Source organism: Cervus elaphus, chromosome 29 (assembly GCF_910594005.1).
Source record: "Cervus elaphus chromosome 29, mCerEla1.1, whole genome shotgun sequence".
Classification (NCBI taxonomy): domain Eukaryota; kingdom Metazoa; phylum Chordata; class Mammalia; order Artiodactyla; family Cervidae; genus Cervus; species Cervus elaphus.
In genome coordinates, this window is record NC_057843.1 from 51,340,859 (window position 1) to 51,364,564 (window position 23,706).

Here is a 23,706-nt window from a genome sequence, read left to right on the forward strand (position 1 = left end):
ACCTTGTGAGTCAATTCAGTTCAGTTCAGTTCAGTTCAGTTCAGTCGCTCAGTCGTGTCCGACTCTTTGCGACCCAATGAATCGCAGCACGCCAGGCCTCCCTGTCCATCACCAACTCCCGGAGTTTACTCAAACTCATGCCCATTGAGTCGGTGATGCCATCCAGCCATCTCACCCTGTGTCGTCCCCTTCTCCTCCTACCCCCAATCCCTCCCAGCATCAGGGTCTTTTCCAATGAATCAACTCTTCGCATGAGGTGGCCAAAGTACTGGAGTTTCAGCTTTAGCATCAATTAAACCCCGCCAAATTCAGACTTTCAAGAGCTGTGGTTGGTTGGAGGGCCCAAGTCCCCTGCCTCAAGTGTGACTTGGAACTCAGCACAAGCTTCTGGTAGAAGACAAAGATGCTTTTGAAGGGAATTTCAGACTTCACGCTTCTAGAAACACTGAATTCCAAATTAAGTAATTGAGGCAAATGGCAGGCAAAATACTCCTCTTACTGTTCAATTACTAACTCTCCTTTTTAAAGACACTGTTTTTGTTTTTATGACGAGCCCTTGCAGTTAAATGTGTGTAAAGACCCTGATGCTGGGAAAGACTGAAGGCAGAAGAAGGGGGCAACTGAGGATGAGATGGTTGAATGATATCACTGAGTCAATGCACCTGAGTTTGAGCAAACTCCAGGAGATGGTGAAGGACAGGGAAGCCTGGTGTGCTGCCCATGGGGTTGCAAAGAGTCAGACATAACTTATCGACTGAATAACAGCAAGCTACATGCACATATGATGTGATCCCAGTGTGGTGAAGAGGTCCTATAAGTGGGAGGGCAGGGAAGAAGCTGGGGTCAGCTACCAAAAGAATCTGTAGACCTTGTTCTTGAAACCAAGCATTTTTGAAAAGTCAGGCAGGGTTGTCCTTTGCCCTTGGAAAATACCTGTCTAAATCATCCAAGCAGATTCTGCAGAACCTTAAAATGAGATAAGATTTCCTTCACCCTACTACAGGCCTAGAGTAAGAATTTCTCAAATTGGAGACACTACAAAGAGTTAAAAAAAAAAAAAAAAAGCTTTTCCATGAAATCATCACCAGGCAACATAAGATATAAGCTAATTCAATGTTAGGAGTCCTGACACTGAGTAAACGCCTCTGTAATATTTATTCAAGAAGTCATAAATTCTAATATGGGGCTTATGACACTCTTGAGAGACATTCATAAAAATTAAGGCTTATCAACAGAGTGAGCAAATACATATGAATCATTTCTTTAGAAAAAAAAAGGCAGGCAATGTATAAGAAAATAATCTTCAAAGCTAAATCTTAATTGAGTAAACATATTGGTTAAAAACCAAATGCTACACTGAATTTCTGACAAATTTCCTCTCAAAAGCAGCCTGTCAAGTAACAAGCAAAGATTTTCAACAAACTGGCTGAGCCATAATCCTGCTAACATTTAAAATAAAACCCTCTAAAAGTGCTCTTAATCCTCCTCTACTTATTTTTAAGGAAGTGTTTCTAGCTGTGAAAAAATCAAATAGAAATAAATATTCAGCAACAAGAAGTGAGAGAAGGACTGAAAAGAAAAGCTAATTAGTTGTGTTCATACTCATCTTAACTAGTCAATTGTTTTAAATGAAGCAATACTTTGTAAAGAAAATAGATCATGTTCCTTAAGTAATTACTTAAACCCCTGGAGCATTAATCATTTGATCATTTTATGACCTAAGAAGGGTACTTGGTTATAGTTTCACATTTGTGATCAGGACTAGCCCACAGAGGAAATCATTCAGAAAATAATAGAGAAGAAATTGATCAAAATTTCCATGTGGAAGAGGTTCCACATCTTCCCCTAGGACTGAGTCAGCAACTCCAGTCCATGGACTCCATCCACTTCTGGCCTGTTTTTGTTTGGCCAATGAGTTAAGAATAGTTTTCACATTTTGCAAACAGAGTTTATAAGCAAGCCTCACTCATTTTTATGCATCACTCACACCTGGCTTTATACAACATCAGAGTTGAACAGTTGCAGTAGAGACTGTGTAGCCTTCAAAGCTGAAAATATTTTCTCTCTGGCCCTTTATAGAAAAAGTTTATAGACTCCCATCTGAGACCTACAAGGGAGCTATGAAAAGAGCCCGGATTTGTAGGACCAATTCAGTGATTTTTTTCCTACTCAACATTTTGCCTCTCCTTGTTGGTCTCTCAGTCATGTCTAACTCTTTGTGACCTCATGGACTGTGTAGCCTGCCAGGCTCCTCTGTCCATGGGATTCTCCAGGCACCAGTTTGGAGTGGATAGCCATCCCCTTCTCCAGGGAATCTTCCCGACCTAGGAATCAAACACAGGTCTCCTGCATTGCAGGTGGATTCTTTACCATCTGAGCCCACTAGGGAAGCATCACTTTAAGCCATTTCAATATGTGGTTTACCCCTGGCATATGTTTGAGAGATAAGAGGAAGTTGATGACACATGAATGCAGGTGCTTGAAGTAGAAAGAAGGCTTTGAGAATGGAGCCAGAGACAGCAAATGAGGAGCGGACAAAGGTGTGATTAATTCACTTCCGAGTTTCACAGGTGGGTGGAAGGAGAATTCTGTTCTAGGATGGACCACATCCAGAGTCTCACCATACCTGAGATAGAGGATTTAAATGATGAGACTGGAGGCCTTCTGAACTGATACTAGATCAGATTTGGGACTTAGAGTTGATGCTGTTTTTAGGGTTAAATCTTTGGCGGATATTAGAATGGAGTGAAAGTATTTTGCTAATGGACATGACATTCATGGGAGCAGGCAGAGGTCTGAGCATACTGGGTTGAACAGTGTTGCCTTGAAATGCATGCAAACCTCAAATCTCAGAAAGTGACTTTATTGAGAAATAGAGTCTTTGTAGATATATCAAGCTATGATGCGGTCACACTGAATTCGGATGGGCTCTAATCCGATGACTGCTGTCCTCATGGGAAGAGGGAGAAACGGACACACAGCGGGGAATGCCCTGAGAGCACAGAGACACGGGAGAGAACTCTGCGTGAAGACAGAGTCAGGGGCTGAAGGGAGGCGTCCGTCCACAAGCCAAAGGACGCCGCGGATTGCCAGCAACCCCACAAGCCAGGCAAGCCGTGTGCAACAGAGACTCCAGCCGGAACCAGGTCCTTGGTTTCAGACTTCGAGCCTCCAGAACTGGGAAGGAAGAAATCTGTCCTGAGCCACCCAGTTTGAGGTGCTTTGTTCTGGCAGCTGCGGGAAACTAATGCAGATGAGTGGGCAAGGGGACCTGGCCTTATGGAAAAGAACGCAGATCAAGAGAACAGAAGAAAGTGGTGGAATGTCAAGCCCTGTAAAACCTTTCTATTTGAGACACAAACTCAGAGTACCTCTAGAAGACCTTGAGGGAAAACAAAACAGAAATCCAGAGACCTTGATTCCTAAATCTGATTGGGTTGTTACAAACACATGTTGCCAAGGTAAGCAGAACTGACTCATACTTGAGTCTTCTCTTCCCAACAGGCCTGTTTACAAACCCATTCCTAAATTCCAAGCTTTCCCCAGTCACCCCACTATGACTGGGAAACAAAATGCCTTTTTACCAAGAAGGAAAGTAGATTAACTAAAATCACCGCAAGGATGTTCCTGACCTATCTCTTCTCTGAAATAATCTTAAATTTCCACAGATGACCTAATTTTTAAACTAGCTTGTACAGGGTGATTTTTTTTTTAATTACATTCAAAAAGATATAATGAAAATTCAAAAAATTAAAATATGCTTATAAAAAAAACCAAAAAGATATAATGCACATACTCAAAGCCAACTTGTAAAGGAATCAGAGTTACTTGTAGAATTTCCCAATGGTTCATGACACACCTCTCATATTACTTGGCACCAGATATTCTAAAGGTTAGTTTCCACCACTACCACCGCCCCCGCCTGTCACACATGCACACACACACACTTTTCAACATAACGCTGTTGAAGGCTGAAGCTGTAGGTGAGATTATACATTCCTTCATTTCCTCAAGACTGCAAGGAAACGGTAGTAAAGACACAAGACTGTAGTCACAGTATAAAGGTATGTCTAAAATTTGGTGCATGTTGAGTTTTCCTATGTAATGCAGTCACTGAGTGATAAAAAAAATTAGACTTACTGCTTTGAAACTCTATACAATACACATAAAAACAAATGCCACAAGCTTATGATAAAGCAGTTCCTGAGGTCCATATTTAAGCCACTCTTCCAGCTTTTGAGCAGCTAAATTCTTTCTAATCAATTCACGAGGGACTCATCTTGGAATTTTTCTCTTTATCATCATGTCGTGTTATAACTTGGTATGAATTATTTTAAAGAAATTCTGTCATCTCAATTCTTAATGAGCTCTTAGTATTTTCCCATGGATTTACATTCCTATACACCCTAGAAAATTATTGTCTCCTTCTCCCACCTTCCTGTCTCATTATTCTCCTATAGTCTCAAACAGATATGGATTTTAAATAGCCCACAGAGAGAGGAAAGCAAATGGCAACTTGATATCATTACTTCGGGAGAGTCCCTTGCTAGTCGAGACACAAGCATTACTCTTCCTAAATTATCAGTTAGCTCCTAAGAAGGGCTAGCTTCCAAAAGAAACAAACAAAACCCACTGCCTTCTCTGAGTAGTCTGCAGGACATTTATGAAAATATTTCCTAAGACAAGGAATTCTTAAAAAGTTGTCCATTGTAAAAAAAAAAAAAAAAAAAAAAAAGTTGTCCATTGTAAACCCAAGACCACCATTGCTCAAAGCAAGAAAGTAACTGGGTATCTTAGCCGAAAGAGGAAATGTAAATATATGTCTTCCTTTTCTCAGCACCCCCAAAAAGGCACTAAGATGACTGTACATGAGGCAGCACCACACCACTGTGCCAGAGCTTCTGCAGAAATCAGACTGCGCCTAAATTCATCACACTCCTCTGGGGGAGCTCTACCCCAGAGTCTGAGCTCAAGAGCTTCTTCTGGCCTCTGCTGCGAGCACTCAGTAAATCTTTCAGTTCAGAGACAGAGGCTACCCAGAGGAGGAGAGCATGGCATTCACAAATGGCTCCAGCCCTCTTAAGCACGTTACCTTGTTCTGCTCACACACGTACTGTATCCGCAGGGTGTCCATGGCTCTGATCATGGCTTGCATGGCAGTGAATATGTTTTGGTAAACCAGCTTCGTGAACCCCTTTCTGTCTTCGTCGCTGTAACCAGACCCATGGATGATTCTCATCTGCTTGATAAAGGTGCTTTTGCCACTTTCACCAGTTCCTAATAAGACAAATCAATGAGAAAAATGCAGTCAGCAGACTTTAAAAGGAGTGGAGTGAGAAAAAAAGGACTCTGTGGCAGTGTTGGTCAATATCAGGATTAGTAAGTTGACATGGGGACTTGGAAAGGGACTGCTGAATACCTACGCAATTTACGCTGCAGGGTAGTGCCATCCTAAACCCCAGGGCCTGTGCTTTAGAGGGGCACAAATATCACACACACACACACACAATTTATTACACTTGATCTTAGCCAAAAGGCCAAGAAGCAATCACACACAATTTATTAAGGACACCTAAGTGTCCATGTCACTTGGAGTAATCTTAAGCATCAGCTCTCGTGACTAACACTGTTTAGGCCCCAGGGAATTGCTCCCCCACATCCCTTGCCCTAAGACCTTGAAACAATTGGCCACTGTGCCTGAAAGCCCTAAACATTTAAGGGCTTTCCTACTGCTAATCCCAGCTATAGCAGGGCTGGGGGTGCTGCCTCAGAGGTCAGGGAGGGTCTGAGGAGCAGAAACCCCTGGATAGGAGAAAAGGCTGACTTGCCAATTCCTTTCTTTCAGACACATGAATACAATGGATCCTTGAACAATAAAGCACCTTCCCCAGTTGTACCAAATGTCTATATTCCTCCCCCTCCTCATATTCCAATTTGCTCCTCAGGAGGCCCTCCAAACTCATGACACTTTGTACATGGCAACCAAGGAACATTTTACAACATCAAACCATTCCTATCACCATTAAATATGTATAGATGCCCAGACAACCTGTATGAAACATGATGTTGGGGCTTTACATTAGACTGAGATACTGCTTGGACAGACAGAAAAAGTTGCAATTTAAGTGGTAGACTTGAGTGATGGAATTAAAATACTTTCTAACAGTTTTTGTGATAATTTATCTATGAGATCTTATCACCATATTTGAAACATAACGTATTTATGGTTCATTTTCAAATTCAAGTATTGCTTTAAAGAAGGTATTTTTTAACAATTCAGGTTGATATGACCTCAATAGGGAAAAGTTTCTTCAAATTGGAATAATGAAAAATGATCTGAGAACTAAAATGACTCAAGAAAAGTTGGATATTTCAAATGGATGAATTGTAATATATACAATATATATTCAATACACCTGTTACAAAAAGTCATTTAATTCAGCATTTCTAGTAAAATAACATGAGTTATATGAAAATCTTAATTAAAATAATATAGTTAATTATTTTACTATAAAAGCCAAAAATTCTAAAATAGAAAATGACTGATTAATTATAAAATATTTTATTCTTCATTCACATTTCATTGACCCAACAGAATATCCAGACAGTGTAGTTACAGTTAAATTCAATCATCTTTGACACTTTGTTGACTATTAGTCCCATTAAAAACCATAGGTGTTCATATCTTTTTTGACATTTGAGTTATAAAGATATGTTTGTCATGGTAAGAGGATTCAACATATTAATAATGGTTTCTTAGCTTGATTACTCTGGAGAAGGCACTGGCGACCCACTCCAGCACTCTTGCCTGGAAAATCCCATGGATGGAGGAGCCCGGTAGGCTGCAGTCCATGGGGTCGCTAAGAGTTGGACATGACTGAGCGACTTCACTTTCACTTTTCACTTTCATGCACTGGAGAAGGAAATGGCAGCCCACTCCAGTGTTCTTGCCTGGAGAATCCCAGGGACAGGGGAGCCTGGTGGGCTGCCGTCTATGGGGTCACACAGAGTTGGACACAACAGATGCGACTTAATAGCAGCAGCAGCAGCTTGATTATAGCCTGTAACTATTTAGACTTATGGGATGTGGGTCTTCACCTGTATTCTTGTCAGGGTCTTCTAAATATCAGGCCCTGGAGAAATATCTAGGGGATTCGTCCAATATTTCCATGTGGATGACTGAGACAACTGAGTATTTGATGAGATCTTTACAAAAAAAAAAAAAAATGTTCCTTTGGATTGATCTTTTCAAAGCACAAACCTGCTTTTCTGTCTCCCCATCCTCGGCTCAAGACCCTCAGTGGGGTCCCTGTGGCTCAGGAAGGAAGACCAAACTCCTCACTGTGGCCAGCGAGGCCGTGGGGTCTGGCCCCTGCATGTCCCCAGCCTCTGTTCCCAGCACATTTCTCCACCCTCTGTGCTCCGGCCACACCGGCCTCCTTGAGGCAGCCTTGGTTCGTGCTTTGCACATTCCTAGGATGGTCTTCCTTCATCTCGCTCATCTTTGCTCTTGGCCTGACTTCTCTGCTGTGGTCAAGTCCCTGCACTCTAGGTTCTCAAGGGACCGTGAACGTCTCAATGGAGCACCTGTTCCAGCTGCACTTTTGCCCATTAATGTCATTCCTCCTTTGACCTGTCTCCCCTACCAGCCTGTAAGTTCCATAAGGGGAGACAGGGGCCATGTTTGTTTTTATCACGTTGTTTCCCCTTGGGCCAGGACACGACTGAGCAGCTTTCACTTCCACTTTCCCCTTGGGCCAGGAATTCTGTACAGTTGGCACATAATGTGCTCAATAAGCTTTTATAAGATTGTGGTAAAATACACATAACAGAATTTACTGTCTTCGCTATTTGTAGGTATGCAGTTTGGAAGTGTTAAGCATCTTCACCCTATTACGCAACCAATCTCCAGAACTCATTTTATCCTGCAGAACTGAAGCTCATACTCATTAAACAATTCCCCCTTCTCCCCTCTCCTCTATCACCTCCCCCCAGCCCGTGGCAGCCACCTCTCTTCTTTCTGTGTCTAGGAGTTTAACTACTCTGGGTACCTCATGTAAGTGGGATGATCACACAGCATTTGTCTTTTGGTGACTGGCTTATTTCACTTAGAATACCCTCAACGGGACTTCCCTGATGGCGCAGCAGTAGAAAAATCTGCCTCCAATGCGGGAGGATGCAGGTTTGACCCGTGGGTCAGGAAGCTCCCCTGGATGAGGAAATGGCAACCCACTACAATATTCTTGCCTGGAAAATCCCATGGACAGAGGAGCCAGGCAGTCTGCAGTCCATGGGGTCGCAAAGAGTTGGACATGACTGAACATGCACACACGTACAGCACAACACCCTCAAAGTTCATTCTTGGGATAGCATTTCCTTCCTTTTGAAAGCTTGAGTTATATCTAGTATTTTTGAATACATGATAGTGATAAGGAATTCACACAGTCTTGGCCACCTGCACTATCTACAAATAGGAAAATAGATGGCTCAGCCTTTCTCAACCACCAGGGTGCTGTGGGCGTAGCAGTGATGTCCACCATGGCAGGAACAACCAGGACAGCGGCCAAGTGGGAGCCTTATCCTGATCCTCTGGGACCTCTTCTGGTTATTCCCCTAGTCCCCACAATGGTGAATATTACAGTCACAAATATTAAATATTAAAGCCCAGTCTTTTGCACACACTCTGTCCTTTGATCTTCACAACCATCCTACAATGTATGAATTATTACCATCATCTCTATTATACAGATGAGAAACCCGGGGCTCATTCTGTTTAGTAATCCCTGCAAGATCAGGGGTTCTTGATACAGGATCAGTAAGAGAGAGAGGGGGGATTTACCCAATCAGACTCTAAGGACAAAGCTTACTGTCAGAAAAGAATGCCAGGGTCATAGACTTAGTCATGCTGTTCTAATGAGGACAAACGTGAAGTTCACACCCACACACCCTAAGCCCAGGCAGATCCACCATCCTGCAGGCACGTGCTGCTGCTGGGGCCCAAGCAGAGCCTCCTGACAGGTGTGTATCCTCAAGAGCAGTCTTAACAGTGAAGCAAAATGCTTGTTGCTTCACTTCCACCTCCAGAGGTGGCAAAGGTGAGTGCTGTCTTCTCACATAAGAGATGAGGAAACTGGCTGTGAGTCACCCAACAGGGCAGAGCTGGTGCAGATGCAGAGCTGTGGCTACAAACCACATTGTCAATGCCTCAGCCTTGGAAAGTGAAAGTCGCTCAGTCATATCTGACACATGGCGACCCCATGGACTATACAGTCCATGGAACTGTCCAGGCCAGAATACTGGAGTGGGTAGCCATTCCCTTCTCCAGGGGATCTTCCCAGCCCTCTGAAGGAACTGCCTTTCACGTCATCCCCGGTAAAGCGTCTGCCTACAATGTGGGAGGACCCAGGTTCAATCCTTGGGTCAGGAAGATCTCCTGGAGAAGGAAATGGCAACTCACTCCAGCAGTCTTGCCTGGAAAATCCAATGGATGGAGAAGCCTGGTAGGCTACAGTCCATGGGGTACCAAAGAGTTGGACACGACTTCACTTTCACTTTCATCCCCTAAAGAGTTAGTCCTGCCCTGTATAAACTCTCAAAGTGCCTGTGGACACCCCACTGGGGCACAGCCCCTGACTGCTTGTTTGCAGATAGGTCTCTTGTTACACCTTTAGTCCAGGAAGTGTAGGGCTTGGGAGTCTCTCATTTGGGTACCACAATCATGGTGTCCGCTATATAGTCAGCTCTTAAAACATGGTTAAATGGATAGAACAAACACGAGAAGTCCTCCACAGGTCTCATATCATGGACAACTGCAGAGAGTTGAGATATGAATTGTCTAAATACAATTGTGAGGAGACCAGTTTCATGATGACTCTTGGCTGTTGAGGCCCCAACTGATAACTGAGGACCGGAGAGAAGACCCTGCACTGTCAGAGCTTGGTCCAAAGTCCTGGATTGGATTAGGTCTCCACTCTTGCAGAATCTTGGGGTCCCTGCATCTCCTCCATCTATGATGCTGCCATGCTTGCTTCTACTCCACCCTGGCAAGGTTGACCTCGGGTCCCGTGCTACTTCACCCCAAGCAAAGATTAATACTTCCATGTTCTACACACCACAAAGCTGACATGAACAGAGAAATAATGTAACTCTCACATAGCAAGCTGTGACTTGGGCACTCATAAGTCAGAATATACGCAGAGTACATCATGAGAAATGCTGGGCTGGAAGAAGCACAAGCTGGAATCAAGATTGCCAGGAAAAATATCAATAACCTCAGATATGCAGATGATACCACTCTATGGCAGAAAGTGAGGAAGAACTAAAGAGCCTCTTGATGAAAGTGAAAGAGGAGAGTGAAAAAGTTGGCTTAAAACTCAACATTCAGAAAACTAAGATCATGGCATCCGGTCCCACCACTTCATGGCAAATAGATGGGGAAACAGTGGAAACAGTGGCTGACTTTATTTTTCTGGGCTCCAAAATCACTGCAGATGGTGACTGAAGCCATGAAATTAAAAGACGCTTACTACTTGGAAGGAAAGTTATGACCAACCTAGACAGCATATTAAAAAGCAGAGACATTACTTTGCCAACAAAGGTCCGTCTAGTCAAGGCTATGGATTTTCCAGTAGTCATGTATCAGTGTGAGAGTTGGACTATAAAGAAGGCCGAGCACCGAAGAATTGGTGCTTTTGAACTGTGGTGTTGGAGAAGACACTTGAGAGTCCCTTGGACTGCAAGGAGATCCAACCAGTCCATCCTAAAGGAGACCAGTCCTGGGTGTTCATAGAAGGACTGATGTTGAAGCTGAAACTCCAATACTTTGGCCACCTGATGCAAAGAGCTGACTCATTGGATAAGACCCTGATGCTGGGAAAGACTGAGGGCAGGAGGAGAAGGGGACGACAGAGGATGAGATGGTTGGATGTCATCACCGACTCGATGGGCATGGGTTTGGGTGGACTCCAGGAGTTGGTGATGGACAAGGAGGCCTGGCGTGCTGTGGTTCATGGGGTCGCAAAGAGTTGAACACGACTGAGCGACTGAACTGAAGTCAGAAAAATCACTTGACTCACCCCAAGTTTCTACACCAAGGTAGAGAAACTGAGTTCTAAAGGCCGTTCACTTATAAGAGGTTAAAGCCAAATCTGTCACCAGCCCCAAAAACAGAAACATTTTTTAAAAAGTCACTGATCTTGCTTTTGGACACAGAACATTTTGAAAAGAAAAGGTTAAAAATGATTTTAAAGATTAATAAAAAGATGATATAAATTTATTTGATCAATATCAATATTTTAAAATAGTCTTCAATTCTACCTTGTGGTTATTTGAAGAATTAAAAAACAAACATGGGGCAAAAAAGGATAGGTTGAAGGCCAAGAGGAGACATTGAAAGACTTATCACCTGGGGCTGAGGTCACAGAGCAGAGAGACTCCACGGGCTGGGCAGGAGGTTGGGTGAGGAGTTGTGGGGTGGGGGGTACAGACGAGGGGATCCTCTTACTCTCTTTTAAGCTGCAATACAACCCAGTTAGTATCTTCTTTTTCCAGAAGGGAAACTGAACAACAAAAAGATTAGTTTATTTAATCTCTGTCCAAGGGCAAAGTCTGTCCAAGGCGACTCAGCCTGGAAGTGACTGTTGAGTCTTGGGTCCACTCCTGGGTCTCTGTTGGTGCATGCACTTCCCATGATAACACATGTGCTAGTTTTACCCTGAGTGTTTTCCAAAATAAATGGCCAAGCTACACCCTCCTATCAGCCTAAGTGCTGTCTTCACCTGGTTCAGATATCCCAACACTTGGGACTTTATCTTTAATTCTTCAGGGTTCTGCTCTAAATGAGATGGCCCCAACAGGACCTGCAGCTAGGGGCTGAGGTGGGGGTGGACACATGAGAGATAAGTCATTCTCTGCAATGACAGCCATGATCAGGACCACAGGCACCAGTTAACTCAAACTAAGGATCTGAACTGAGTCTCTGTCTGGATGACCTGTCCATTGATGTAAGTGGAGTGTTAAAAGTCCCCTACTATTATTGTGTTATTGTCAATTTCTCCTTTTATGTCTGTTAATATTTGCCTTACATATTGAGGTGCTCCTATATTGGGTATTATACATCTACAACTGTTGTATCTTCTTTTTGGATTGATCCCTTGATCATTATGTAACAGTCTTTATTTTAAAGTCTATTTTGTCTGATATAAGTATTGTCACACTGACTTTCTTTTGATTTCCATTTGCATGGAATACCTTTTTCTATCCCCTCACTCCCAGTTTGTATGTGGCTCTAATCTGAAGTGAGTCTCTTGCAGGTAGCATATATACAGATCTTGGTTTTATATCATCACTTCCAAACAGAAACTCAACACTGAGACATTGAGCACAACTGTTCATTTATTTTGCACAAAAGAAAAATCTAAAGGATGTGATTTTTAGAATGAAAATTATTGGTGAATGGAAGCATAGGTGACTTAGCTTTGACATCACACCTAATTGTGTATTGGAGTGTGTGGTTGGGGCCAGTAGCACAAGTCCATTCGGCTCTGTTTCTCATCTCTTTGTAAGACTGTTCTCGCTGACTCCTCCACGAAATCAACATGCTGGTGGGCGCTTCTCCACCACCTCTGCAGATAGCAGGAGAACCAGAGGCCTCAAGCAGGAAGCAACGTTTTGATTCACAGGGAAGCTGAAGCCTTTGGTTGGAAGGCAAACTCTGGTATCAGGTGACCAAGAGATATAACCAGATGTGATAAGGGGGTAAGGGGGAGGAGAGCACAGTCCAGAAGGACTTTCATTCCAGGACCCAATGCTGATAAAACACAGAGCAGGGAAAGGAATAAAATTACAATTCTATCTCTAGATTCTGTTCCAAATACCAATAAGGGAAATGTCTCTTCTCTTCCACTTAAGCTTTTCCTTCACTGTTTTCATATTTGGGAGGAAAAAACCAGCTATGGGTTATAAGTACTTCAAAACTTTTATTATCATTGAGAGCCTGCTAGCTTGAGGTTCTTACTTATTGTCATCCTTTACTGCAAATGTGATCTGCAATCAAATCAGCAGGTAACTTTTGGGTAAGGTGGTCTGGCTGGTAACAGAGATTCCTCAGAGGGCCTGTGTGGGTTCCCTGCTTTTGTGCCTGGTAACCTCAGGGCAGGAGACCAGCCTGCTTCTCACTTAAGGTTTCTCATACTCTCCTGAGTCTCTCACTGTAATGCTCTGCCACAATCCTCTGCCACCCCCAGTCCCTTTTAAAAAAAGAATTTCGTTTATTTATTTTTGGCTGTGCTGAGCCTTTGTTGCTGTGGGCTTTTCTCCAATTGCAGTGAGTGGGGCTACTCACTAGTTGCAGGGTGTAGGCCTCTCCTTGTTGCATCTGGGAAGATCCCACATGCTGTGCATAGGGGCTTCAGTAGCTGTGGTTCCCAGGCTCCGGAGCACTGGCTCAATAGATGTGGTGCACAGGCTTAGCTGCTCTGCGGCAGGTGGGGTCTTCCTGAATCAGGGACCAGACCCATGTCTCCTGCATTGGCAGACAGATTCCCTACCACTGAACCACCAGGGAAGCCGTGCCCTAGCCTTAAATGTGAGTTATTTCCTTTTTCAGAGTAGATGGTCAGAAAGTTGTTAATCCACACAAATACTCCAGCATGGTTGGCACACATGGATAACGATCCTATTTAAGCGAAAGTTTACTTCCGCACACTTCCTGCATCCTTGGTTGAGGGGCTTGCCTTCTGCAGGACTGGGAGTGTTCCTCCAGGATGTTTGTTCCTGGCATTCATTTACCCAGTGTTTCCCCAAACTCCATTATTTATGTACCTGTCTTGTTATTTTTACTATATCCATGTACCAACTGTATGATTATATAATATTAAAAAAATTTTACTTAGATAAATTTGTTATGTAAGGAAACATGATTGTTATGAGTGAAAAACCAGTATCATTTTCCATGAGTAATCAAATTAAATACACTATAATAAGACTTTAGTGAGATTCTAGCTACAAACATCTGGTCTATCCCCAGTGATCTGGGTACTTCATTTTGGAAAATGATACCCATGAATTATTGTCCTCTTTATGTGAAATGTACCCCTTTGCTCTTAATCGTGAAAGGAGCTTTCCCCCTCTTTTTCTCAAGGGGCTTCTGATATTCTACCCAGGAACCTCACCCACATACAAAAAAACTGAGGGTTGAAACTCATGTAACTAAAAGGGAGCCAGAAAAATGTCTTAGTGCTAAAATTTTAAATTCTTTCTGAGATTTGAGAAAGCAATATGAGGTTCAAGTTTCAGCATAACACTCAGAAAGGCTCATGGAGGGGGAAAAAAAAAAAAGTTTCTTTTTAGGAGCCAGGAGAGAACATCGGCCAAAGGAAAATAAATCCTTTTCCAAGTGATAGACCAAGGACATCTAAACAGAAAGCCAACTGTTCTCAAGTTTAACTACAATCTTCAGTGAAGACCACCTCCTGGAGAGTCAAATCGAGGAGCTGATAAAGCTTCCCAGATAGACATGGCCATCTCCCATAGTCTATAATGTCTTCTGAAAGCATCTGGGAGAAGTTGTTGCATTTTAGCTCAGTTTTACAGAATATGATGTACTGATATGTAAACAGAACAGAAATGGGGACACAATTCTAGACATTGGTGTAAATGGTCTACGAGACTAGCAAGCAAAAGAGAGTATGGACATTCTGATGTGACTGGCAGGTTGACTCTATGGGGAGAGGGCCTTATTTCTCTTGTTCTCTCTTTGGATCCTAAAACAGAGCACGTAGTAGGAGCCTAATAAATACTCATGCATGGGTATTTATTGACTAAGACAACCAGGATGATCACGGTTTGGGAAAGCAATAGGAAGAGGGTTTGTCTGACCAAGAGAAGACTCAGGACTAATTGGACAAGTCTGTTGAGTAACAAGGCACCCTCACATGGGGGCAGGCGAGCTGCCATTTGCCCTTTCTGATGGGGACTCTCGGGACCCGGGGCCAGCCACACAGGGCAACTCAGGTTGTGTACTGGGTTTCCTGGTAAGGGGGCACATGGTTTAAGAAATTTCCTTTTGGAATCTTAAAGCAGGAGTGATTCTCAGTAGCAAGTAGGGTGGTCCAGAGGAGAACAGTGGCATTGGGGGCACTCTGCTTGGACCCTGTTACACTGACCTTGGGCAGCAGCTATGCCATGTGCTGGCCATTTCTGCCCCGGTGAGTGCTACGGTCCTGGTACTTGTTATTCCAAAGATACTGATTTACGGGAGAATCTGGCTAATGCTGGGGGAAATTCCAAATGATTCTCCTACTGCTATGGTCAAAATGTTTGTGCCCCACCTCCCCCAAAAATTCATATGTTGAAAACCTTATGCCCAAAGAGATGGTATTAGAAGGGCCTTTGAAGGTGATTAAGTCATGAGAATGAAGCCTTATATTATAAAAGAGCACGGAGAACTCCTTCGCTCCTTCCACCACGTGAGGCCACCAGGAGACGTCTGCAACCCAGCCTTGATGGCACCCTCATCTCCAACTTCTAGCTTCATGCTGTGAAAAAACACATTTTATTGTACAATAACTACCCAGTCTGTAGTATTTTATAGCAACTCAAACAACCTAAGACATTTAACCAAGTGCAATCCAATGGAAGGAGAGATACTCAATAAAAATGCAAGTTCTTGGGCTCCTCCTCAGTTCAACTCTGACTGGCCCTTTCAGGAGCCTGGCAATATATGCATTTTAAACAGAGCGCCAGGGGTTCTGATGTTTCCAGTTCATGGAGTGATTGGGAAGCCCTTCTCCAGATCCCTAAGGGGAACCTCTACTAATGGAATCTACCTGGGGCTGCAACGCTTGAGATTTTACATCATATTCAGTTTAGCCGATGGGTTTCCATACGAAGTTCCAATCTCATTTCTACATGAATAAAATATCTCCACAGGAGCTCTGTTTTTCAGTTTCCAGAGAGGAAACATTTTTAAGGTGCCATAAAGATTCACTGACTTAAATCAGTCCTGCCTGCTTCTCCCCAACCCCTTATCACCATCACAATCATTTCACCTTCCCCAGCTCCGCTCTTGTAAAGAGAAATGGTGCTATTTTCACCATGAAAGAAGTGGCAGTGTCCTAGGCAACACAGAATTGGAAACAACTGGAAACAGGGTTCATGGCTGCTCTCTCAGCATACGAGGTAAGTACAAGGCTTTCGAAATAGAAAAGCTGAAAGAATTTAAGTGATGAGGCTCAATACACAGTTTGAGATTCTTTTAAAAACCAAATAAAACAATGGAGCAGAATTCAAGATGCTGTCTCATATTTTATAGTTCTTTTGTTTCATTAATCTACAAAATCATTTTTATTGCCTAACCAAGAAAAACAGCAATGCTAAATATTTATTTCCTGCCACTTTCTCTTTTTGGGCCTCATTTTGATCAAGATGGTATTTTCAAGTTCAAACTTGATTTCTGAGTAGTTCTTATACGAAGCAAAGCCAAAAGATCATGCTAACAATTTTCAGTCACAAAGAATTTTTGGATAGATGTTTTGCCAACTTGAAGTATCAAAAATAATATACTTCTCATATTTGCCACAAGTGCATTTAAAAGTTCAAATGCAAGAAGATAAGGCTACTTTTTGCTCTAAATTAAGTTGAGCTATTTACCTATACAGCCAAATTTCTATAATTTGCTATAAATGTGGTACTCATAAAAAAATTAATAGAAATATTCAGTTTAGCATTAACTGCTTTATGTCAGGAAACAGCTGTCATTAATTGACATGCATCTCGTGTGTAGTCAACATGATTCAGAGATCTTTGTCACTAGCGAAACATTCTGACACTTCCACAAAGAGTTATACAATTCTTCTCATTCTGTATCAATAGCTCATCTGTATAAGATTTTGGAAAAGTAATAAAATAAACAGAATCCTAAGAATCAAATGCTTGTTAATGGCAAAACTCTATTTTGGAAAATGCCCAGGACATCAATTACTTTTCCCTAAAAATGAATAAATCACACAAAGGATAGGGAGAAAACTATTCAAATAATCTTTGTGGCTTATAGCTAAAATATTAGCAATCCTATTAGAAGTACAACTCATTTCCCTTATAAGGACAGTTAGGAGATCACTTTCTAGTCTATGATTCTGACTCAAAATTGTTTCTTTTTAAAAAGACAAATTGCAAGCATTTTCATAAATGATTTTAGAATCTTCCAGTCTGTGGCTCTTCCTGAAAATTGCCATTTCCTCTATTCTTACAGAAATGTTTACCAAGAAATAATACCACCAGGACACTGATAAGACTTCAGACTCTCAATCTCTGAAAGGATATGAGGAGTCATATAAACCCAGAATAGTCAACAGAGAGATGAATCTAAAGTCAGAAACCTGTTCCTACATAAGTTATCTATTAAGAAAAGCTTGATGTTGGCTCATGTTGAAAAATAATTGGAGAAAGAATATAGCAAAGACAAAAATTACTTAAAGGAAAAGAAAGAAGCTCTTAAAAGAGAGCTGACAAGAAGAAAGGATGGACTTAAAATCCTCAAGCCTCAATAAGAACAGGCAAGGAGACAAGGTGTCCGTTTCCAAACACCAAAGCATTTTGCTGAAACACCAGGAACTAGACTACCTGACTCACTCTTCTATCCATCCTCCTCCACCCCAAAGATAAATGTAGATGAAAATAAATTAAACTATAAACAAAAGTAGATACTAGTGTAATTAAATGTAGGTTCAGGTTAAGAATAAAAGCATAGAGAATCCCAAAACTGCAGATCTTTCAAAGTACAAGGTACTATCATCCACTTTGGATGGTTAAACAATCGTTCTCTCAAAGTCCTGCTCACCATTCTGGCAGAACATGAAATGAGTTTTATACAGATTTAAGTACAGTAGTCCACCCCCTCACTTATTCACGGGGTGAATTTGTGCAGTTTCAGCTACCTGTGGTCAACCATGGTCTGAAAATACTAAATAGAAAATTCCAGAAATAAAGAATTCTTCTGTTTTAAAATGCACACCCTTCTGAGCACTGTGATAAAAACTTGCACTGTCTTGCTCTGTCCTGCCTGCGATGTGAGTCATTCCTTTATCCAACATATCCCATCCATTCGTCACTCTGTAGCTATGTGGTTATCAGATTGACTGTCCAGTTATCACAGTGGTCGTGTTCAAGTCACCCTCATTTTACACCCAACATGCAAGAGTAACAATGCTGGCAACTTAAATATGCCAAAGAGAAGCCATAAAGTACTTTCTTTAAAAGAAAAGGTAAAAATTCTCGACTTAATCAGGAAAGGAAAAAACCTGTATGCTGAGGTGGCTAAGATCTATGTTAAGAATTAATCTTCCATCCGTGAAGTTGTGAAGAAGGAAAAAGAAATCCATGCTAGTTTTGCTGCTATACTTCAAACTGCAAAAGTTATGGCCACAATGTGTAAGTCCTTAGCTAAGATAGAAAAGGCATTAATTTATACAATATTTTCAGAGAGAGACCACATTTGCATAACTTGCATTATAGTATATTGTTAGAATTGTTCTATTTTATTATTAGTTACATTGCTAATCTCTTATTGGGCCTAATTTATAAACTTGATCATAGATACATATATGTAGGAAAAAATACAGTATTTGTAGAATTCAGTACTGTTAATATTGTGTGGGTTCAGGTCTCTACTTGGGGTCTTAGAGGTCTTTATCCTCTATGGATAAAGTTATGGCGACAGTGTGTGATTCTTTAGCTAAGATGGGAAAGGGGTTAAATTTTTACAGTATTTTCAGAGAGAGACTACTATAGATATTCAAATAGGTACATGGTGTCTTTCAACACCACTGTGATCAAAATATGTGAACTGACCTTTGAAAGATTCAGTTCAAGAACACATGTGTTAAGTAGTAGGAAGACATTGGCAATGTTGTATCAACCACATAAAACTCAGCCCCTGTCCTTTTCCCTCTTCCTTTCTTTAACCCAGGAGGCCTGCTGGCTCCCGGGCCAACTCATCCAGCTCATCACATTGTACCACCATTGCTTTTACCATGAATCCCCCTGCATTCCTGAGTAGGAAGACTCATTTCCTTCTTCCTGTTCCTATCAGATCTTTACATATCATTATTATTGTCTTGTCATGACATTATTTGTCTTCCTATTCGTCTGCGATTTCCCTTAGATTAGGAACTGACTCTCTTCTCTACCTTTGGACCCTAGCAGTTTGGATAATCCCTGCCCTAGAGTATGGAACTATGAACCATGGAACCATGTGAAGTCACTCAGTAGTGTCCGACTGTTTGCGACCCCACGGACTGTAACCTACCAGGCTCCTCTGTCCATGGGATTTTACAGGCAAGAATCCTGGAGTGGGTTGCCATTTCCTTCTCCAGGGGCTCTTCCCGATCCAGGGATCGAACCCAGGTTCCCACATTGCAGGCAGACACTTTACCATCTGAGCCACCAGGCGAGCCCTAGAACAGTGCTCACTTAATGTCTGAATATTTGAAGAACTCCCTAACACCACTTTCCTTAGCATTCCTCCTCTAATCACCACAAAACCCAGACTCTTTCCTAAGGGCCTTCCTCAAATGTAGATGAAAGATTACTCCTGCTTTAATTCTGCTCTCAGTTTCCAAAACAACAAACCAGTTTGTGCCAGACTCAGAAACTGGAGTTGTCATCACATGGTCTTCATTATGGCTTCACCCACTGAAGAAGTTTCTTTTCTGGTGTACACCTGTGACTTAAGTAAGATCGCAGTCCAATGCAGGAGGTGCTTAGTCATTTCATTATTTATTCAGCATATACTGAGTGCCCGGGCTGGGCACTGATGCTAGGGTGTGAGTTTCAGCCCAGTGCAGAAGACCAACTCCCTCATTTCCTTCCCTCCCACCCAAGAGCCATTTGAGCCTCAGTCCACCCAGAACCGTGAGCTCCAGGGTGACCAAAACCAAAACATTTGGTCAAGAATTTTTCAGTGTCTTACTAATATCCAAAAAAGTTACATATATATATATATACACACAAATATAATTTCCAAGGGACAACCTAATGATTCCTGAATGATAATAATCTCTAGCCTGACTCATCGAGATCTATTTCAGGGGAGATGTGTGCAAAAACAGGCTGAACTCCTTTCTCCAGTATGGGTTAAAATGACCAGGATGACCATATCTTTTTTTTTTCATGAAATATAGTTGGTTTATAACATATTAATTTCTTCTGTACAGCAAAGTGATTCAGCTATACAAATACATCTATATATATATGTATACTCTCTTCTTTCCCATTCTTTTCCATCACAATATCGAACATAGTTTCCTGGGCTCTGCAGTAGGGCCTTATTGTTTACCCATTCTATATATATAATAGCTTGAGGATAACCACATCCTCTGATTGTTTAAGACCAGATCTAGTTTATACCAGTTGTCCTGAGGTGCTTATTAATAATATTCTTTCTCATTCTCAAACGTGCCCTGGTTTGGATAATGAAGTATACAGTCACCCTCAGTATAACTTTGCATACTGGGGTTGGGAGAGACTTTACAGCCTCTTCTGGCATTACAGCACTAATTTCCTGCTTAAACATGTAGCCTAAGAGAAGAAAACCAATAATGCATCAGTTTTTTCTTTTCATAAACTTCCACCTTAACAAAAAAAACAGTTTTTCAGTAAGACAATTGTGGGAGTTAGTAACATGTTTCTTCTATGGGAAGGATGCAGTTTTTCACTTTGCTATAAAACCAGCTGAACAACATAATCCAAGTAACTGCTTTGTTATAGACAGTGGGAAAGTATATGCAAAAGAGGACACTTCAACTAAAAGAAAGCTGTATATGATAGCTATTATTTGTGTTAATTCTATCTCTAGTGACCTACTTATGGGGGGAAAAAACCTTCCCACCAAAAGCCAATTTGATGTCTCATCTAAGGCTGTAATTAAACATATAAAAGAAATTCTGTTATTACAAGGAAAAAAAAAGTGGCAAATAAGCTTTCTCTTTTTTGTTCCATCAACACTGAGATGCCTTTGCTGGGATAATTAAGTGTTAATCCTCCAAGATGTGGGGAAGCAAAGAGAATGACTTGATTATTTTCATTTTACCCCAATGATACAGATAAATTCTTATTGTCTTTTCTTTTTTGTTTGTTTGTTTCTTTTTTGTCTTTTCTTTGGAATGATGGAGAAGGCAGTATGGAAAAATAATTAAAGACAAGCACTCCATTTGGGATTCAGTATTTTTTCTTGGAGTAAAGGGCCCATTCTTGCTGAATTCCCAAAATTTTCATATGCTAGAAAGCAGTTTGACTTTGGGTGAATGACTTAAACTCTCTGAACCTCAGTATCCTCATCAATTAAGTGGGCAGAATAATACTGTAACAGGGAAGAACAAATCTGACACCACAATAGATCTACAGCTTTTCCTGTGCTTAGTCATGCTGGCTCTGCACCTTTTGCGAAGGAGTGCTGCCTGTATCCTGAAATCCATGAGATAGCCTGGTCTCAGGGCTCTGCCCTTCGGCAGTTCATTCATACAGAGATGGGGCTTCCCTGGTGGCTCAGCTGGTAACGAACCCGCATGCCAGTGCAGGAGACGCAAAAGACATGAGTTGGATCCCTAGGTTGGAAAGATCCCCTGGAGAAGGAAATGGCAGTCCACTCCAATATTCTTGCCTGGAAAATTCTATGGCCAGAGGAGCCTGGCAGGACAGAGGTGACAGTCCATGGGGTCACAAAGAGTCAGACATAACAGAGCACCCACATAAACACACAGAGATAAAGATGATCCAGTAGTTAAGAATCTACCTGTCACTGCAGGGAACGCAGGTTTGATCCCTGGTCTGGAAGATCCCACATGCCTCGGGGCAGCTGAGCCTGTGTGTCACAACTACTGCAGCCCACGAACCCAACAGCCCGTGCCCTGCAGCAAAAGAATGCAATGAGAGGCCTGAGCACCAAAACTAGAGCGTAGCCCCAAATCACTGCGACGAGAGAAAGTCATGTGCGACAACAAAGGCCACGCGCAGCCAGAAATAAATACACGGAACCTGCAGACCAGAAAAGAGCGTTTGTCTTGTTGGAGGTTTGCAGGAACATGGTGACCTGACTTTCGTGGACAGATGCAAAACAGGATTCCAACACTAAGAAGTTTGCAACAACAAACCACATCCCTCCCTCACCTTGTCTTTAAAAACATTTTGAGGAGTTCAAGGCTTTTGGGGCATGAGCCACCTGTCTCCTTATATGGCCCTGCAATAAACCCTTCTCTACTCTGAACTGTGACATTTCGGTTTGTTTGGCCTCAATGGGCATTGGGCGCAAGAACCTGTGTTCAGTAATGATACCATCCCCATCATCATTTGTTGTCAAAATCAAAACTGCTTTAATTCCAGAAAGTGGAATTCAAATATTAATTGTGATGATAAGTAATAAGCATAACTGTGGAAGAAGGAAATGTAATAGCTTGGAAGGCTGAATGCATTTGTAAGACAAGGTTAGAAGCAGGAATTATCAACATTGAGACCAGGAACTCGGTGGCATTTCTAATAACAACAAGGAAGTTAGAAGTGGTGCCTGTTTTCATTTTCTAGGCTGCTATAACAAAGTGCCACAAACTTAAAACAAGAGACATTTATTCTCTCAGAGAGGCCCTGAAAGAGAATCTGTTCCTAGCTTCTCTCCTAGCTTCTGGGGGTGACTGACAATCCTTGATGCTACTTAGCCTGGAGCAGATAACTCCAATCTGCCTTTGTCCTCACGTGGCCATCATTCGTGTGTATATGTGTCTGAATTTAACTCTCCTTATAAGCACACCAGTCAGAATGGATTCGGGGCCCACCCTAATTCAGGATGACCACATCTTGACTTGATTAACATCTGCAAAGACCCTACTTCCAAATAAGCTCATAGATAGGTTCCAAATTCATCACGAATTAGGGGCACTCTAATGAGCAACACAATTAACCCTGTGCAGTGCCTGTTTGGGAAAGTGATCACAGGCTCACTCATAAAAACTTGACATAATTATTATTCATAGGATTTTACAGAAATGAAAAGGCAACTGGGGATTCCTCTGTGTTTTCCAAACAGAGCAAATTTTTAATACTATGAAAGAGGAAAGGGCTCTTCATTCTACTTGTCTTAACCATCATTTGAACTGTTTGCAGGACACTAAAGAATGAGATGGGAATACCAGGCCACCTGACCTGCCTCTTGAGAAACCTGTATGCCAGTCAGGAAGCAACAGTTAGAACTGGACATGGACCAACAGACTAGTTCCAAATAGGGAAAGGAGTCCGTCAAGGCTGTATATTGTCACCCTGCTTATTTAACTTATATGCAGAGTACATCATGAGAAACACTAGGCTGTAAGAAGCACAAGCTGGAATCAAGATTGCTGGGAGAAATATCAATAACCTCAGATATGCAGATGACACCACCCTTATGGCAGAAAGTGAAGAAGAACTAAAGAGTCTCTTGATGAAAGTGAAAGAGGTGAGTGAAAAAGTTGGCTTAAAGCCCAACATTCAGAAAACTAAGATCATGGCATCTGGTCCCGTCACTTCATGGGAAATAGATGGGGAAACAGTGGAAACAGTGTCAGACTTTATCTTTTTGGGATCCAAAATCACTGCAGATGGTGATTGCAGCCAGGAAATTAAAAGACGCTTACTCCTTGGAAGGAAAGTTATGACCAACCTAGATAGCATATTAAAAAGCAG

The 23,706-nt window shown here is 41.9% G+C and overlaps 1 protein-coding gene across 1 annotated transcript in view; it reads right to left on the bottom strand.

Annotated features, from left to right (window-relative positions):
• The window catches only part of GNA14 (G protein subunit alpha 14), a 182,591-nt gene that overhangs the window by 64,408 nt on the left and 94,477 nt on the right, over positions 1–23,706 (bottom strand). Inside the window, exon 2 of the mRNA XM_043890926.1 lies at positions 5,093–5,277. Within this exon, the coding sequence (XP_043746861.1) occupies positions 5,093–5,277 (185 nt within the window). The remainder of the gene's footprint in view (positions 1–5,092; positions 5,278–23,706) is intronic.